The sequence below is a fragment of the Nymphalis io genome, chromosome 19, assembly GCF_905147045.1.
Source record: "Nymphalis io chromosome 19, ilAglIoxx1.1, whole genome shotgun sequence".
In the NCBI taxonomy this organism is placed as follows: Eukaryota; Metazoa; Arthropoda; class Insecta; order Lepidoptera; family Nymphalidae; genus Nymphalis; species Nymphalis io.
In genome coordinates this window covers 4,419,552-4,436,309 of record NC_065906.1, presented here as the reverse complement: position 1 = coordinate 4,436,309, position 16,758 = coordinate 4,419,552, and the positions used below count along the sequence as shown (strand labels likewise).

The 16,758-nt window shown below is 34.9% G+C and overlaps 3 protein-coding genes and 1 non-coding gene across 8 annotated transcripts in view; 3 read left to right on the top strand and 1 right to left on the bottom strand.

Moving 5' to 3' along the window:
- The window catches only part of LOC126775846 (uncharacterized), a 169,444-nt gene that overhangs the window by 118,125 nt on the left and 34,561 nt on the right, over nt 1–16,758 (top strand). The gene's annotated exons all lie outside the window — the stretch shown is intronic.
- Trnak-uuu (transfer RNA lysine (anticodon UUU)) lies at nt 2,396–2,468 on the top strand. Its single transcript has one exon. It is a non-coding gene; the product is annotated as a tRNA-Lys (tRNA).
- On the top strand, nt 4,001–8,798 carry LOC126775851 (uncharacterized). Of its 3 annotated transcripts, none has more exons than XM_050497991.1 (10): nt 4,001–4,189; nt 4,370–4,554; nt 4,725–4,932; nt 5,501–5,819; nt 6,080–6,263; nt 6,564–6,709; nt 7,017–7,143; nt 7,744–7,971; nt 8,085–8,255; nt 8,507–8,798. In XM_050497991.1, exons 2-10 carry the CDS (start codon nt 4,432–4,434, stop codon nt 8,633–8,635), a joined length of 1,635 nt encoding a protein of 544 aa, XP_050353948.1. In that variant the 5' UTR covers nt 4,001–4,189; nt 4,370–4,431; the 3' UTR covers nt 8,636–8,798. The 3 variants fall into 3 exon arrangements, with proteins under 3 accessions (XP_050353948.1, XP_050353947.1, XP_050353945.1); XM_050497990.1 differs by having other exon boundaries at nt 4,001–4,210; XM_050497988.1 differs by having other exon boundaries at nt 4,001–4,554.
- LOC126775861 (3'(2'),5'-bisphosphate nucleotidase 1) lies at nt 8,810–12,097 on the bottom strand. Of its 3 annotated transcripts, XM_050498003.1 has the most exons (7): nt 12,059–12,097; nt 11,735–11,868; nt 11,540–11,659; nt 10,932–11,076; nt 10,606–10,710; nt 9,951–10,234; nt 8,810–9,648 (listed from the first exon to the last, which is right to left on the bottom strand). In XM_050498003.1, the coding sequence occupies exons 2-7, from the start codon at nt 11,852–11,854 to the stop codon at nt 9,385–9,387; spliced, it is 1,038 nt and encodes a 345-aa protein (XP_050353960.1). In that variant the 5' UTR covers nt 11,855–11,868; nt 12,059–12,097; the 3' UTR covers nt 8,810–9,384. The 3 variants fall into 3 exon arrangements, with proteins under 3 accessions (XP_050353960.1, XP_050353959.1, XP_050353961.1); XM_050498002.1 differs by lacking the exon at nt 12,059–12,097 and having other exon boundaries at nt 11,735–12,046; XM_050498004.1 differs by lacking the exons at nt 10,606–10,710; nt 12,059–12,097 and having other exon boundaries at nt 11,735–12,043.

Below are 16,758 nucleotides of genomic sequence, written 5' to 3'. Positions count from 1 at the left end.
TGGCTCATATGCTCGTCCACCGTCCTATTCTATAAAAAAATGCCATTGTTTTATTAGTTACACTTTTTTTCATTTGGTATTTACATAAAATCTTAAGACGAGGTCATTTGTTTGTATATAACCATTTTTTAACGTTCAAAATAACAAAGAACTATTTTTATCGACATGCACATTCAAATGATTGTATTGAAATGAATATAGGAGCATCAACCTAATCGTTGACACCTACCGAATTATTCCCACTTGACTATGTTTTTTAAAAAAACGTGAAATTTAATATCTATACAGAATATTTAATGAAAGAAAAATTTGAAAAAATATATCTCTACGAAACGCAACATAAAAGTAAACCAAAATACTTTTACCGAAACCGCCATTTTCTTTTAACTTTATTTTAAATAATTGTAATAAAACTTTGTTTCCGTCTATACTTGGCATGGTTTCATAATTAAATTTTAGAATTTAAAAAAAGGAACATACTTTCGCCTTAATTACATATATGAACAATTTGCTAAAAACATTTGACATTGACTATTTATTCTATAAGTACATATAATAAAGCTGTACAAATGTAGCAGTAGTGTACATTGAATAAATTTATCAAAAAACGTGTTATACGCTAATTTATAATTAATACGTAGATAAGGCTAACCTTTGAGCAACAGTTAGGCTTTGTATCATTGAAATCGGTTGACATTGTAAAAAGTTATCGCCATTTAAATACATTTTTTTAATTTATATTAATAACTTTCTATCGATTTCTAGTTATTTATTTATTTTTTATCTGTTATATAACTTCTGCTAATAAACTTTTAAACAAATTATAATTATATTCCTATAACTTTCTCAAATTAGATAAATCTCTTCTTATTATCAGGTATCCGAACCAGATTACCAAAGCATGTATTGAAAAATAACGGAAATATAAATTTAGATAAATTGTTATAGTATATTACAAAAGTAAAAAAAAAAGCAAACGCCTTTTAAATGTTTGTATGTATATATTATATATTTAACCTGTTACTTAAAGGTCTATAAAAAAAGAAATATAGAGCGAGCACCCAAATTAGTTTATAATTAAATTATAATATGGTTATATTTTGGCATCTCAAATTATAAATAGAATTAATATATGTCAAAATTTGGGACTAAGTATAGCCCATAGAATTGATTTGGCGACTTGACATCTATAGATACTACTCGCATACTATTTTATTTATCATATGTATTATATATATACATTAGAAGAAGAAATAAATTAGTTTTCCGTATACCTATTTATTTATTCCATAGACATAAATATTCAAGCATCTTACGGCCAGTAGTATTGAAAAGATTAAAGAAGTTGCTATACTCTTAACTGTTCTCAACTGGTAGGTATACTAAACTTCGTTTGATCCACTTTCTCTCGCAAACAACATATGTTTGAAAAAGTATATAGTAATATCTTGGTCTACCAAAAAGAATATCTGTATAAGATAAGTAATACCTTGTTGGTAGGGCTTTGTATCCGCTGTGTAGGTTCCATTCACTCATCAGATATTCTACCGCCAAACAGCAATACTTAGAATTGTTGTGTTCCGGTTCGTAGGGTGAGAGAACCAGTGTAACTGCAAGCACATGGGACCAAATATCATAGTTCCCAAAGTTAATGTCGCTTGCTGTTAAAGAATGGTTAATATTTTTTACATTGCCGATGTTTATGGTGGTGACCATTTACCATAAGGTGGCCCATTTTAATTAAGCCGAGATGGCCTAGTGGTAAGAACGCGTGAATCTTAACCGATGATCGTATGTTCAAAACCCGGGCAAGCACCACTGAATTTTCATGTGCTTAATTTGTGATTATAATTCATCTCGTGCTTGACGGTGAAGGAAAACATCGTGAGGAAACCTGCATGTGTCTAATTTCACTGAAATTCTGCCACATGTGTATTCCACCAACCCGCATTGGAGCAGCGTGGTGGAATAAGCTCCAAACCTTCTCCTCAAAAAGAGGTGCGGAGGCCTTTAGCCCAGCAGTGGGACATTCACAGGCTGTTACGGTACGGTTACGACCCATTTTGCCCGTCCCCTACTTATTTTATATATAAAAACAAATATAGGTAATGTAATAAGGTTATTATTTCTTAATCTCAAACGACCACCAGTACTATTTATGTATAAAAAAAAAACTTTGGAAACGTGGACTATAAGATATTTGCGAATGTTAGACATTATAAACAATATATAAATAAATTACCCAATATTAAATTTACCCAATCATTAACAAAGATAATACATATTTTTAGTTTTAATATAATAAATCAATTTACAAAGGGATTTAAGGTAACTATGATTAAAGGTAAAAATATAATAAGGGAAAACGATTACCTATTTTGATAAGCATCGTACAGCCCGGATAGCTCAGTCGGTAGAGCATTGGACTTTTAATCCAAGGGTCCAGGGTTCAAGTCCCTGTTCGGGCGTCAAACTCTTTTTGTAATATGTAATTTAAATGTTTTTATTAATATATATATTACAAAGATAAAGGAAGATATTGAACATATAAGTGATAGATTAATATCCGAATCGTATAAATATGCAGAAATCAAAACTATTTTTAATAAAATTAGGTACCTATGTATTAACTTATTAAAAAGTTACGACTTTACAAAGTAAAACATCTTTCATAGAGCAGAATATTCTCTTCTATAGTAAAATTCGGCAGACCATTTTACATTAACCTGTAATTAAATTTAAAAGTCATGTACAATATATTTTATTAGGTTTGTTATACTGTACAAGAAAATAAAAGATTGAACTAAAAGATTAAAGAGTGAACTAGAGTATTCGTAGATATTACATGATACATAAATATAATTGTATATGATTATTATATGTACATATATTTTAATTGATAAAAAAGAGTAACTAATGTATTTCACGTCCATCCTTCTCGGTAATATCTACATTCCGGTTTTGTAGTAGTGGTAGTAGTAACAGCCTGTGAATGTTCCACTGCTGGGCTATGGCCTCCTCTCCTTTTTTGAAGAGAAGGTTTTGGGGCTTATCCCACCACGCTGCTCCAATGCGGGTTGGTGGAATACACATGTGTCAGAGTTTTAGTGAAATTACACACATGCAGGTTCCCTCACAATGTTTTCCTTCACCGTCAAGCACAAGATTAATCATAAATATAAATTAAGCACATGAAAATTCAGTGGTGCTTAGCCGGGTTTGAATGCACGATAATCGGTTAAGCTTCACGCGTTTAAACGCTGGGCCATCTCGGCTTTTTCTTTTTCCGTCTGGTAACTGGTGGAAGTTTTTTGTTAAAAATAACGTTGTAATAGGATGACTCAAAAGTACTTGTAAGAGCCTACTTTATGTGAAAATGTTATGTGAAAATTTTATGTCATTTGCATTTTGCGTTAAGTTTGTTTTGTCTATCCTATTCTGACAATAAAGACTAGTTTGGTCGACTAAACTTTTTTTTTATAGAAAACGTGTACGAACCTGAACTGCGATTTCCAATAAAAGTATTCTTAAGAATCTCCGACCGAATGTATCAATTCCTTGTGCCGGATTATATTTAAAAAAAAACGCGTCATCGCCCGTCACAGAAGAGAAATATTACTTTTGCCAGAAAAAAGTGAAAATAAATATTACTTTTGACGCGAAGTTTGAGCACTTTGAACATACAATTATGTTTTCAAGGGCTATTTGCCATTCTAGTTAATTTTTGTTAGCATTTAAAGTTATTAATGATATTTTTGTTTGTTATTTTCTTATTATTATTTATAGTCATTTCATTAGTTCATTCATTATTTGTGTATTATTTTTAAAAAAGTAATTTTCACTTCTGGTCTGTAAGAGTATATAATCCTCCTCATATACTAACGTGGCTGTATAGTGCAAACCTTTTGCTTTTTAGAGAAAGAATAAGATTTTAACAAAAAAATATGATGTACTCTGTGCATTTTATGACAGTTGTCAAGGATGGCTGTGCCCATGTTTTTTAAACCATTGTCATTGTCAAATATTTGTAATAATCCAACTTACGAGTAGTTTTTATAACGATTTTTCACATTTTCTTTACGACTTATTTAGTCATAAAAGTGTTTCGCGAGGAATTGCTTTTGTCTAAACCACTCATTCATTCAGAGTATTCATTATGAGTGTGTAATTAATGATTAAAAACTGCGAGGTTGTTTGTATTATCTCATTGGTGATTGTTTATCTATTAATTCTTATCAGACAACATTTTTAATAATCTTTTATAATAGTAAATGTATTAAGATAAGTAAATCATCGATCACGACTTAATTAATTTTATAATTACGTACTATATGGTGTGATTGTAATATTAAGTAATAAATTATTATAGGTGTATCATTCATCGTTTGGTTATTTTATAAATATATTTAATAAATAAATCGGTTTTTTACTATGGCTGTGTCTATACATAATAATATAGTGTATGGTCCGGAGGAGCGTCCGATTCCAGCTCACTTATCCTTTGGGCAGTTTGTATTTGATAAATTAAAGAATGCTGGTGACGGTATCGCGCAGGTGAGTACAATACAGTTATTTAAAAATAAAATAACTATTTCACTAAAAACATTTCATTGATGCTCTCTTTAATTCTTTTATATATTTTTTGTTTGTAATTAGTAGTTAACTATTTTATATAATCAGTGAGTTTCAATATTTAAAGTAACATTCCTTTCTATGTATTATAGATTTGTGCCGAAACGGGCGAGTCTGTTACTTATAGAACTATTCTTCAAAATAGTGTTAACTTGGCTGTTGCACTTCAAGAATTAGGGTTAAGAAAGGGGGATGTTGTTGCACTTAGCAGTGAGAATCGCTTTGAGTTTACTGTTGCATCACTGGCAATTATTTATTGTGGTGGAGTTCTGTCAACTCTCAATGTTACTTACTCTCCTGGTAAGCAAAATATCTTCTTCTAAGTGCTGTAGTTGTGTGCTTTTGCTATATTTTCATTACTATTTAGAAGACTAATTATGTACCATATTTATAAGTTCTTTGAAGTCTAATTAAGCCAATGATGATGATGTTCTCCTGACTGATTTTGACAACGGCGGCAAGTCTCAAGAGAGATTAGCCAACTGTCCAAGACTATGAACTGACAAGTATAGTGCACTCTATATTCCCTCACTCTCATAATCCAATGGGGCGGCAACTCGACACAACTGGAAAGAGGTCAGGCGCTGAACCAACAGCTTAATGTGCTTCCAGACATACGAGAGTGTACACACTTGCGAATTCCAGACTCTGGGCTGTTACTTAGAATTGTTGACACAAAAATTCAATAACTTATTATTGGCCTGACTTGAGACTTGAACGCAGGGCCTCGGGATCTGCACCCATTTATCTAGTTACTAGACTAATAAGGGAGTCACAATACAAGTATAGCCTGTCTTGCCTTTTTTAACTACATAATTTTACACTTAAAGGTGAATATTTATAACTAATCAACACAATATATTTTAAGGTGAAATTAGCCATATATTCGGAATTACAAAACCAAAGTTTATATTTACATCACCAATCACTGCACAAAACATGTATGATTGTAGCCAAGATTTACCTCATGTTGAGAAAATTATTCTCTTTGGAGAGTATGATGTTGTACCTGCTATATTTTACAATGACTTGGTAAAGAAACAGGTGAATGTTGATGACTTCACGCTAGTAGACGTAAATGGAGTAAATGACACAATAGCTGTAATGTGTTCCTCGGGAACTACAGGGTTACCAAAGGGTGTGATGCTTACACATGTTAATTTCCTCACTTTATGTGCCCATATGAAGTAAGTATTTTGTGTACATATTCAGCTTTAATATTTATTCAAATATATGTAAGTAATTATAACTTAAATTCCAATCTGCTGATGCTCACCATGGCACGATCATTTTGACTGCTTAGTATTTTCACAAATTTTTATTTAAATAAATTATTATACAGACTTCAACAAAGCCCTACTCCCAAGTACAATAAAAAGATAGAAGCTTCTCATTAAATATAATGAAAACATATTTAAGCATTTTAAGTAAGTTATTATAATTTCAGGTACTATTTAGAAACTTCACAACAGAAGAAAAATCATAAAGTGCTAAGTGGTCTGTCACTGATACCTTGGTTCCATGCATATGGCTTTATCACGTCATTTGCTGTCATGTGTTTGAATATTAAAATTGTATTTTTGGTGCGATTTGATGAAGAACAGTTTTTGGAAACCATACAAAAATACAAGGTGAGTTTATGTATAACTTCATTATTATATTGCAAACCTCTCATCTCAGTTATTTTATTTTGTATTTCTCTTATTTTTTATATAAATTATGAACCTCAAAATTTCATTTGCATTATAAAATGTTAGTATTTACATGAGATTGGACTCACTAGCAGCTCTTGCATTTTTTCCCTTAACCAATATCTTCGCAGTAAGATCTACATTCTAATTGAAATCAATGACTCCAGAGTGCTTACAAGAGCCTAATGTAATAGAGGATATTTTGATTTTGGATTACATTAAAACTTTCCTTGCTATCAGATAAACATGACTACTATAGTACCACCACTAGCAGTGTTCCTGGCCAAGCATCCCCTTGTACCCAAATATGATCTAACATCTCTTAATGAAGTATGGTGCGGGGCAGCCCCACTGTCTAGGGAAATCCAGGTTGCTGTTACGAAAAGGTAATAATAAATAGAAACGAGAAATAAACACACATTATTGAGCTTCTAGGTTTTCCTTTTATGTAATAGTAACAAAATCTTATTCTTATAAAAAACCCAACAGAAAAATACTTCCCATAAGAAAATATTAAAACATTCTTTTTGTGAAAAATATGTTCATATAACATTACCTAATCTCTACTAAGCCACCATACCAACCATAACATTTAAATAAGGCAGCATGTGGCCTTGGCAAGTAATTAAGGATAAGGAATACAATTAGCGCAATTTATGCGATAAATATATAGTAATAAAGTATTGTTTTTAGAACTGGCATTGGCTTTATTAGACAAGGATATGGTCTCACAGAGGTAACAATGGCATGTTGTGTGGATTTAACTAACGGAGAAAAAATGGGCTCATGTGGGACTCCCGCACCTGGTATGAGAATTAAGGTAAGCCCTAAATGAATATGTATTAATATAATCAGGACGAGATTATACGACTATAAGAGATAATTATATTAAAAGTATTAAGAAATTTTATGTTAAATAAGTCATGCTAAGCAATTATAAATCATTTATTTAAGTATCAAATAAAAATTTTAATGATCGATATATTGTATTTATGTATAAAGTAATAAATTTGAAGTACAAAACAGCGAATACTACACTACAATGAGCTAACTGCGTGCGTAACTTATGTTATAGCGCACCTTCACATGTGTTAAAATAGCTGTTTTAAAAAGTTTTTGACACCCGTATTGATACCCGTAAAGCCCGTGGACTCCCAACATCCAGCTGAGTAGATATCTTAAAGACTCTGGCTCCTCCCGGTAATGCTGTCGAGGCCAATTGTTCGTCATTAAAAAAAATGTACTCTCAATCCTCTCCTTCACTGAATTCAATGAAACGGCAATCCGACATGATCGATATTACTTGTATTACAAGCAATTTAAATTCCGCCCAACCCTGGATATGATACCCAATGTTATACTATGATGCAATGTGTAACTTTAAAATAAGTTTAATCTAACAACATGTATATTTTACAAGGTTTTAGATATAGAAACAAATGCCAAGTTAGGTCCTGGAAAAGAAGGGGAAATATGGATTAAATCGCCCTTAGGAATGAAGGGTTACATGGGTGACCAAGCTTCCAGCGATGCACTGGTCGATATAGAAGGATACATACGAACTGGCGATATTGGATACTACGACGACGACGGATACTTTTATATTGTAGACCGATTAAAGGAGCTTATCAAATACAAGGGATTCCAGGTAATTGCAATAAAAAGCACTACCTAACTCAATAATTGTTAGAATACTTTTTATATTTTTTAAATTGAAAATTGTTTTATTTGACGTTTTACATTTGTTTATATTGTGTATAGGTGGCGCCCGCAGAGTTAGAGGCGCTACTGCTGCGTCACGCAGGCGTGGCGGACTGCGGCGTGGTGGGGCGGCCGGACGAAGCCGTCGGCGAGCTGCCCGTCGCCTTCGTGGTGCCACAACCGGGGGTGGAGCTCACCGCCGACGAGATCGTGGCCTATGTCGCTTTTAAGGTAGTAATCCAGTACAGAGAGTATAAAAGCTCATTAAACACATATGATTTATTAATATATTATATATCTATTTCTTACTCGCCGCCGTTTTCGTGAAAAATTAACTACAAAACACTTCTACACATTGTTTTATTCCTATAATCTATTGCATTATGTAAACAATTTTCAAGGCTGATGAAAAAAATAGTGCAAAAGACAAGATAGGAATTTCAAGGTAAGGGAAATTAAAATAATCGTTTTTCATTGTGTAGATGTCGCCCGCCAAACACTTGCGCGGTGGAGTTATATTCGTTGAAGAAATACCAAAGAATCCATCTGGCAAGATTTTGAGAAGAGAATTAAGAAAAATGTTAAGTGTCAAGTTAAACAGTAAATTGTGAAAATAGTTCGCAATTCTGTATGAATTATATGTATACATATATAGTTTCTCATGACAAAAAAAACAGCCACAATTTGACAATAGTTATAAAAAATTTACATTAACGCTTTTTATATTAGGAAATGTAGTCTATTATAATAAGCTTATGTCTTTGCAGCAACAAAAGTAATTACCAATTTAACCTTGTATAAAAGCCCATTCACCAAAGAGAAACAAGCTAATTGTCATGAATATCTTTTTATTTAAGGGTTCATATAATATATTAGATTTTAATCGTTTACTTACAGATGTTATACTCTCAATTACTAACAAAACCCAGTAAGGAAATGGTTTTCTCGGCTAAGCATGTGTAACAGTTTCTTTGGGTAATGATAAAAAATTAATGGTTATTGTTAGTGATGTGAATTATTATTTAGGAGCTTCTTCTATGGGGACAAATGGCAGGTATCCTATGTTATTTTGTGTACATCTGACAATTGTATACAAAATTTCATGATTGGTTGATTAAGAAATGAAAGCGTACAAACTCACCGTTGCATTTATAATATTTCGAAGGATATACCTTTTATACTAAGCTCTGTACAATTGACTGTAGGTAGTATATATATTTATTTTATTGGTGGACTTATATGTATATAAATATTAATTATCTTAATAAAACATTGTTTTTTGTGAAAAGTGTATATATTAATTACCCATTGAATGGGTAGTTATTTATAGTATTGATTGTTGTGCTATATAATTATATTTTCACTTATTTGCTAGTTTATCTTTCAGCTCTTGTGGTATTCGATTCAGAGCATAGGTATGAAGGTCAGTATTTACTGCAGCTAACACTCCAGTTTTGTTAGGTCTCGACACGGAGGCACCATATTTGTAGTTGTGTCCCAGGATGTCAGTTAATTTGCCACCAGCAGCAGAAAGAATTGCTTCAGGGGCACATGTATCCCATTTTTTACAGCCGGGGCTAGCAAACACATAAACTGAGGCCTTTCCTTCCAGCAATTGTAAAACCTGTAAATAGAATTATATACCTATATTCTATACATAATAATATTATTGGAATATAATGATTATACCACCAAAGTAAAACTGTGTTCATAGAATAATCCAAGCTTTTGCTTGCTTCAGTTAATGTATATATTTTATACTTAGCTACAAGGATTACAGTATAGAAAAGTGAGAGTACTATCTGTTAAGAACCCTATCGAATTTAAATACTAACGATGAAAACTCCATTTCAATACAACCAGAGAAATTGTACCTTTAACATAGCATCAAATTAGCGAAGAGAAATATATACTTGTAAATGATACCTTGAAACCTGCACCACCAACTCTTAGAATTTGAGATGCATTCATTACTTGTAATGCTTTTTCTACAACTGGGTTTGAGTGACTTCTTGTTGTGGTGATAATAAGAGAGTTTGGTGGAGGAACTGGAGTAAATCCACCAACACCAACTTCCTGCAGACCCCAGATAGTTCTTCCAGTTTTTTTTTCACTTCCTGCACTTTTGTAATATGGCTGGTGAATGACACCAGCAACAGGTTTTTCATTGACTGATATACCAATAAGTACAGTAACATGTTCTAAGAAACCTGCAACAACATCAATAACATAATTTTTTTTTGTCTGATCTTAATATCAATTGAGTTTCTTTGTACATTCAATCCTAAGTAACATGCAATACATATTTACTTTATGCAGTTAAGGGAGATCATACTCAAAAACAATAACTACAATTATAGAAAATTGAACATGACCATATATATATCGCTCATTAGATATTTATTAAACTTCTTTACAAGCAGCTGTTTGCATGCATGCACCAAATTATTATGTGATATTATGTTCTAAACAATTGTATGTTTTATTAAATGGTTTTATTTTGTTGACACAATGTTTTATTGCATATATTTGCATTGTTAACACCCAAAAGATACTACCTAGGTTCAAATTATCCATTTACCATAGTTTGATTGTAGTAAACTTAAATACCACTTGATACTTATAAATGGGTGAGTCAAATACATTTTCCATCTTTCCCAAGGATCTCTCTTCAACATAAGGGCACCTAAAATTTTTTAGTCATGCTATCATCATATATGTGTTTGATTCAGAAATTTGCATTTAATGTTATAATCATTACTTGATTTTTAAATTGGAAATAGCAGACATTTTTTTATTCATCAAATGGACTATATTTAATAATTAATTTTTGCTTGAATATATATATTATTAAATACATAATATATTATTATATTATTTTTTTAAATATTTAAAATGTTAAAAAACCTTGGGTATATTCAGAAGTCCCATCAAGAGGATCCACCCATACTACAATATCTTCTTCCTTGACACCTTTCAATTCAGAAGGGCATTCAAGGCATAAAACTTCTTTATCAGCATCTATTGTTAGCCAATCACTACACACGTCACCCTGAAAAGAATTACAATATTGACAAGATTACATTATAGTTTTTTCAAATGTAAATGTAACAGGGAGGTCAAGAAGTGAGGTCAATGAACAATGCAAATGGAAATTCTAACAAACAATGTAACCTTAAGATAACGAGATTGTAAATGATTTGTAATGAGATTGTATGTGATACCTAACATTTGCGAAAAAAAGAAACATTATTTCAGCATATTATTATAAGTATAAAACCTATCAGTATGTTTAACTCAAATTTGGTTGGTTAATATTCTGTTACATTGATATCTTTATATTGTTTTTCTAAAACTTAGTGTATATGCATCCACCTGCATTGGAGCAGCCTGATGGAATAAGGTCATAGTCCAATATTACGTTAACATTTAGAGACTTTACAAAGTAATAAACTCAGGAAATTTACACTTAAACAGATTTTAAAGAACCAGGTAGGTATAATTACTAAACTTACCTCATTATCAGGATTATCTTCTTCTCCGATAATATTAATTTTTGGATATTGTGCTGTCAAAGATGCAATGATACATCTTTGGGCTGATCTATCAGCTTCTGTTTGATAGTCGTCTTTTGCCTGAAACGATGAATATAAAACTTATATAAAAAATAAAATAAAATAGGATTTAAGAATATGACGAAATTCACTAACCTTCTCCACAATACCAAGTTCACCCTTGCTCATAACATCTCTTACGATTTTGCCAGCTCTACCAGCCACAGACACAGATGATGCTAATAGCCTCACAATTAAAGGAACACTTGTTGACATCTTTATAAGACGAGCTAAACGAAAAAAACAATACAAAAGAATAAATTGCAAATTTATAAATGATTTATATATAGATATCAAAACATCGATATGTAATTAATTGTATCAAATTTTGTATTTAAATCGAAGTTGAATAATTTCGATGATATCTCGTGTTGTTCGATGGTTAAATCGCAAATAATTCGATTCTAGTTTTATAAATACATTTTACAACGTAGTTGAAAATGAAGTTGGTAGGCACTTAGTCGTATTACAGAAATGTCACTATGTGTGTGGCCCATAGACAAAATTAATAAATATATAATAAAATAATAGATTGAGGGATACTGGATCAGCATCACATAATATAATGCTATTTTATATGCCTAATATTGTTGCCTAATCTAATAATTTAATTACACTTTTGTACCAAATAATGCTTACTCTTAAGATCATTTATTGGGTTGTATCGCAAAATGATCGCTACGTTTCTGGTTGCGTTAATGAAAAAGTTGGTTTAGTTTAAGAATTTAAGAGAATACAAACAATTTATATATAGTATACGTGCCTACCCCTGTTAAATTCACAATATGTACTGACACTTATATGCTAGAAAAAAATGTATGCAAATTTATTCGGAACCTCGATTATCGCACTGAAACCACACAAAGAGATTCAATTCATGGCATAGAAATAGGCAGATCCATGTTACATAATATGAATGTACTACCTCTCTCTACCCAGGGCTGTCAGAGGGTGTAATTTCTTGTGTGGATACATACTCGTTTCTATAATAAATTACCTTGTATAGTGTAAATATTGCGAGAATTATAACATAGCTTTCGTTCGTTTACTAATAATAGACTTATCGTTTGAAATTTATAACAAACAATAAAAATAAATTACTTAGTTTTTTTGTATTCTAGGTAAGTTAAAGTGCCGGATACTCAATAATTATTAATTGATATGATATGACAAATATCATAGATTATTTCTTAAGTTTTGATAACGAGATTTCAGAGACCCAACAGTATTAAATATTGATTCTACTGGCAGCCCTAGCTACCAAATCATTGTTCTGTATTAGTAGCACTGAGCTTGATGAAAATATCCATATAAAATATCCAATCATATATACATATATGCAAAAACGAAAGAAACTCAGCAGGTTTTTTTATTTGAAATGGCCTGAAGGCGATCGTTTCATTCACAAGATTTGCAATCATCTGAAACAGGGCTGTCTTCTTGTCCAGACTAGATACGATCGCGGTCCAATACAAATCACTGTTTGGGAATTCGAATATATGTGTGTGGTAAAAAAATGTTGCCATATAAACTCATATTTTATTTTTGCTATGCTTTGGGCAGCCCCATAGAGAAGTATAGTTATATACCTAAATAATGCAATAGTTGTGCTCTTCTTGTATATTGGAAGTTAATGACATCTGTACCTCTGTAATTGGTTAAATAAAATATAATTGACAAAAAAACATATCAATGTTTTAATAATAATTATTTTATTAAAAGTATAGTCAGATAATATAATAACTAATAAATATATATTGAAAGAATATATGTAGAAATTGAGATTTTTAAATTGGATAATAATAAACACTGAATCCAATGAAACAAGTAATCTTAATTTACAAAATAACCTTTCACGGTTATCCACACAGCAAAAATGTCAACACAAAAATTGGAATTGGTCTGTGTAAAATTTTATTTAAACAATAAAAGTTAAAATCGAAAAATTACAATTTAGACTATGTAAAATATAATTATTGTTAAAACAACATTATTATTCCAATTTTTGTAGTTAAATCGAATTCCACACACACACTGATTTCTATAAACTCAATGCATTTGATTCTTTTAAAGTTTAAATAATAATCAACAATAGTTAACCGTGTAGTAACGGTGAAAGAATACATTTCACTGCCCCTCTCGTTCCCATGGGTGTCGTAAGAGGCGACTAAGGGATATCTGAGCGATCATCAGCTCATCTGGTGGTAGGATGTTAAGCATCCGCCTGGCTTGTTACCACCGTACGCATGGTGAAAAACTCGTGAAGTGGCTTGCAGCCGCGTTTCGAGATCAGCCAGCGTATAGCCAGTGCCCGAGCGAGTATTGCCGCGATGGGTGTTGGTCCAATGGAGACGGTTGTTGAACCAATGCCGGGGGAAACTGTATTGACCTGCCGGACAGGGAGACCCGAAGAAACGGTTGTTCCGCTGGCCGCCCGTGGCATAGTACAGGGGCCCGAGCGTGCCTAACCAGCTCGCGAGACTGCCCCACCAGGCCACGCATAATCTCGAGGTGGACCGTCGTGCCGGTTGGTGACCGGAAGGTGGGGTCCCGGCGGCCACTTCCGGGGGGGTTCGGGGGCCCTTCCGTCCGGCGGGTCAGTGTATTTTTCCTTTTGGCAACCACTAGGGGAAACACGCCTCCACAGTTTGCCCATCCCTATCGTGGCAATACGTCGCTCGCTTCACGTCTCTTTTCCATTTTTTTTCCCAAATGGTACCGCAACAAAACAGAAAAAACGGTCGTACAGCGGTGCACACCCCCACCATACCCTCGCTGTTTGAGGTCGAGTTCTCTAACATCCGTGGACTCCACGCTAACCTCGACGCTGTCCACCACCATCTCGAGACAGCACGGCCAGCAATGTTGTTTCTCACGGAGACACAAATATTCCGTCCTGCCGATACCAGCCTACCTTAATTATCCCGGCTACACGCTTGAAGAATCCTTCAAAGCGAAAGCCGGAGTATGCTTGTTCGTCAGGACGGATGTTTGCTGTCACCGACTGCGCTGCTTGGAGGACCCCTCCTTCTCCATGTTGGTGGTACGTGTGGACCTGGTTCGTCTGAGTCGAGTCTACGTGTGCCTCTACAGATCTCACAATGGTGACTTGGAGACAAGACAAGATTATTTGACCATCTTAGTCGGGTGGCAGATGCTGCGCAAGAGCAATTTCCTAACACGGAATTGGTGTTTTTGGGGGATTTTAATGCTCACCACGAATCATGGTTGAAATCCCTCAAAACTGACCATGCTGGAAGGACTGCTCATGCTTTTGCTCTCACACATGACTTGACCCAACTGGTTGAACAGCCCACCAGGATCCCAGACATTGATGGGCAAGCACCTTCTCTACTGGACCTTCTGCTGACTTCTCACCCGGTGGAATATCAGGTTGTGGTTCAGGCTCCTCTTGGCTCTTCGGATCACAGCCTTATATCTACCAGAGTGCCACAGGCCAAGCTGCCGCCACTAGCGGTATGCAAACGTCGCGTTTGGCACTATAAGTCGGCAGATTGGGACGGTATGCGCGATTACTATGCGTCGGTCCCTTGGAAGGAACGTTGTTTCAGTGGGAATGACCCGACAGCTGGTGCCGCTGCTGTTGCTGACGAGATCATGTTGGGAATGGAATACTACATTCCTAGCTCAGATCTCGTCAGTAGAGGTACGCGTAACCGTTGGTTCACTCGTAAATGTACCGATGCTGTATCATCTAAGCAGGCGGCATATCGCAAGTGCATCAACGGCTGCATTAGCGGGGCATCTAACATTGACTCACTGAAAGCAAACTACAATAAAAATTCCAAGTCCTGTAGAAAGCCATACACGAGAGCGGATGCACAGCGCATTGTACAGATTGGTCATGACCTTGTTTCGGATCCTAGGGGCTCCCGTAGCTTCTGGCGTCTGACCAAGTCTGTGCAAAACAATTTCTGCCAACCTTCGCTGCCACCGCTCAGAAATCCGGACGGATTGCTAGCTCACAGTCCGCAAGAGCAAGCTGATCTCCTGGCTAAACTCTTTGCCGACAATTCCGTCATCGATGATTGTAGTGCACTGCCACCTACAATACCTGCATGTGGCCATACGATGCCTGACATCAAAAACAGGCAACGTGATGTGCGTGCGGAGCTGCAATCACTTGATGTACGGAAAGCTAGCGGTCCCGATGGAATACCAGCCATAGTGCTGAAGAAGTGCGCAGCGGAGCTGTCTCCTGTGTTAACGCGCCTGTTCCAACTTTCTCTCTCTTCGGGATGTGTGCCGGAGGCTTGGAGAAGAGCTAATGTGCAAGCGGTTCCCAAAAAAGGGGATCGGTCTGACCCGGCAAATTATCGGCCAATAGCTATCACCTCAGTACTTTGTAAGGTGATGGAACGGATTTTAAACAACCAACTGATCCATTACCTAGAAGATCGTTAATGATCGTCAGTACGGGTTTCGACCAAAACGGTCCACAGGTGATCTTCTAGCGTACGTAACACACCTCTGGGGTGAAGCTATCGACAAGCATGGAGAATCGTTGGCTGTCAGCCTTGATATCTCTAAGGCTTTCGACAGGGTCTGGCACAGAAGTCTTTTCACCAAGCTGCCGGCATATGGTCTGCCTGCTCAGCTATGCACCTGGATTGCCAGCTTCCTACACAAGCGTAGCCTTCGTGTTTTAGTTGATGGTTGCGCTTCACAATTCTATGTATTGAATGCTCGGGTCCCCAGGGATCTGTGCTATCTCCGACACTTTCTTTTGCATATCAATGATATGCTCTCTCTTGGGAACATACATTGCTATGCAGACGATAGTACAGTGCATGGTGGATACCACGGACGCGCAGTGGCTGGGCGGGCGGAAATCGAGGAGAGGCGGAAGGATCTTGTCATTGAACTCGATAGGACATTAGAGCTCATCGCCAAATGGGGCTCTGATAATCTTGTTGAGTTTAATGCCAAGAAAACACAGGTATGCGCTCTCACAGCGAAAAAGTCAGCATTTTCCCCTCTTCCCTCCCTCTGTGGTACTCCGCTGGTGATACAAAGCAAAATCGCCATACTGGGGATTGTCGTTCGCTGCGACCTTAGTCCAAGGGATTACATCGAGGCTGTTATAAAAACAGCTTCAC

Bases quoted from the DNA above. Each gene is read 5' to 3' on its own strand.
- LOC126775851 (XM_050497991.1), top strand. From the start codon at position 4,432: ATGGCTGTGTCTATACATAATAATATAGTGTATGGTCCGGAGGAGCGT. The intron at 7,972-8,084 runs GTAATTGCAATA...TATTGTGTATAG, and splicing joins TCAAATACAAGGGATTCCAG to GTGGCGCCCGCAGAGTTAGA. The intron at 8,256-8,506 runs GTAGTAATCCAG...TTCATTGTGTAG, and splicing joins TGGCCTATGTCGCTTTTAAG to ATGTCGCCCGCCAAACACTT.
- LOC126775861 (XM_050498003.1), bottom strand. From the start codon at position 11,854: ATGTCAACAAGTGTTCCTTTAATTGTGAGGCTATTAGCATCATCTGTG. The intron at 11,077-11,539 runs GTAAGTTTAGTA...AATTCTTTTCAG, and splicing joins AAGATAATCCTGATAATGAG to GGTGACGTGTGTAGTGATTG. The intron at 9,649-9,950 runs GTATCATTTACA...TTCTATTTACAG, and splicing joins TTGGTGGTGCAGGTTTCAAG to GTTTTACAATTGCTGGAAGG.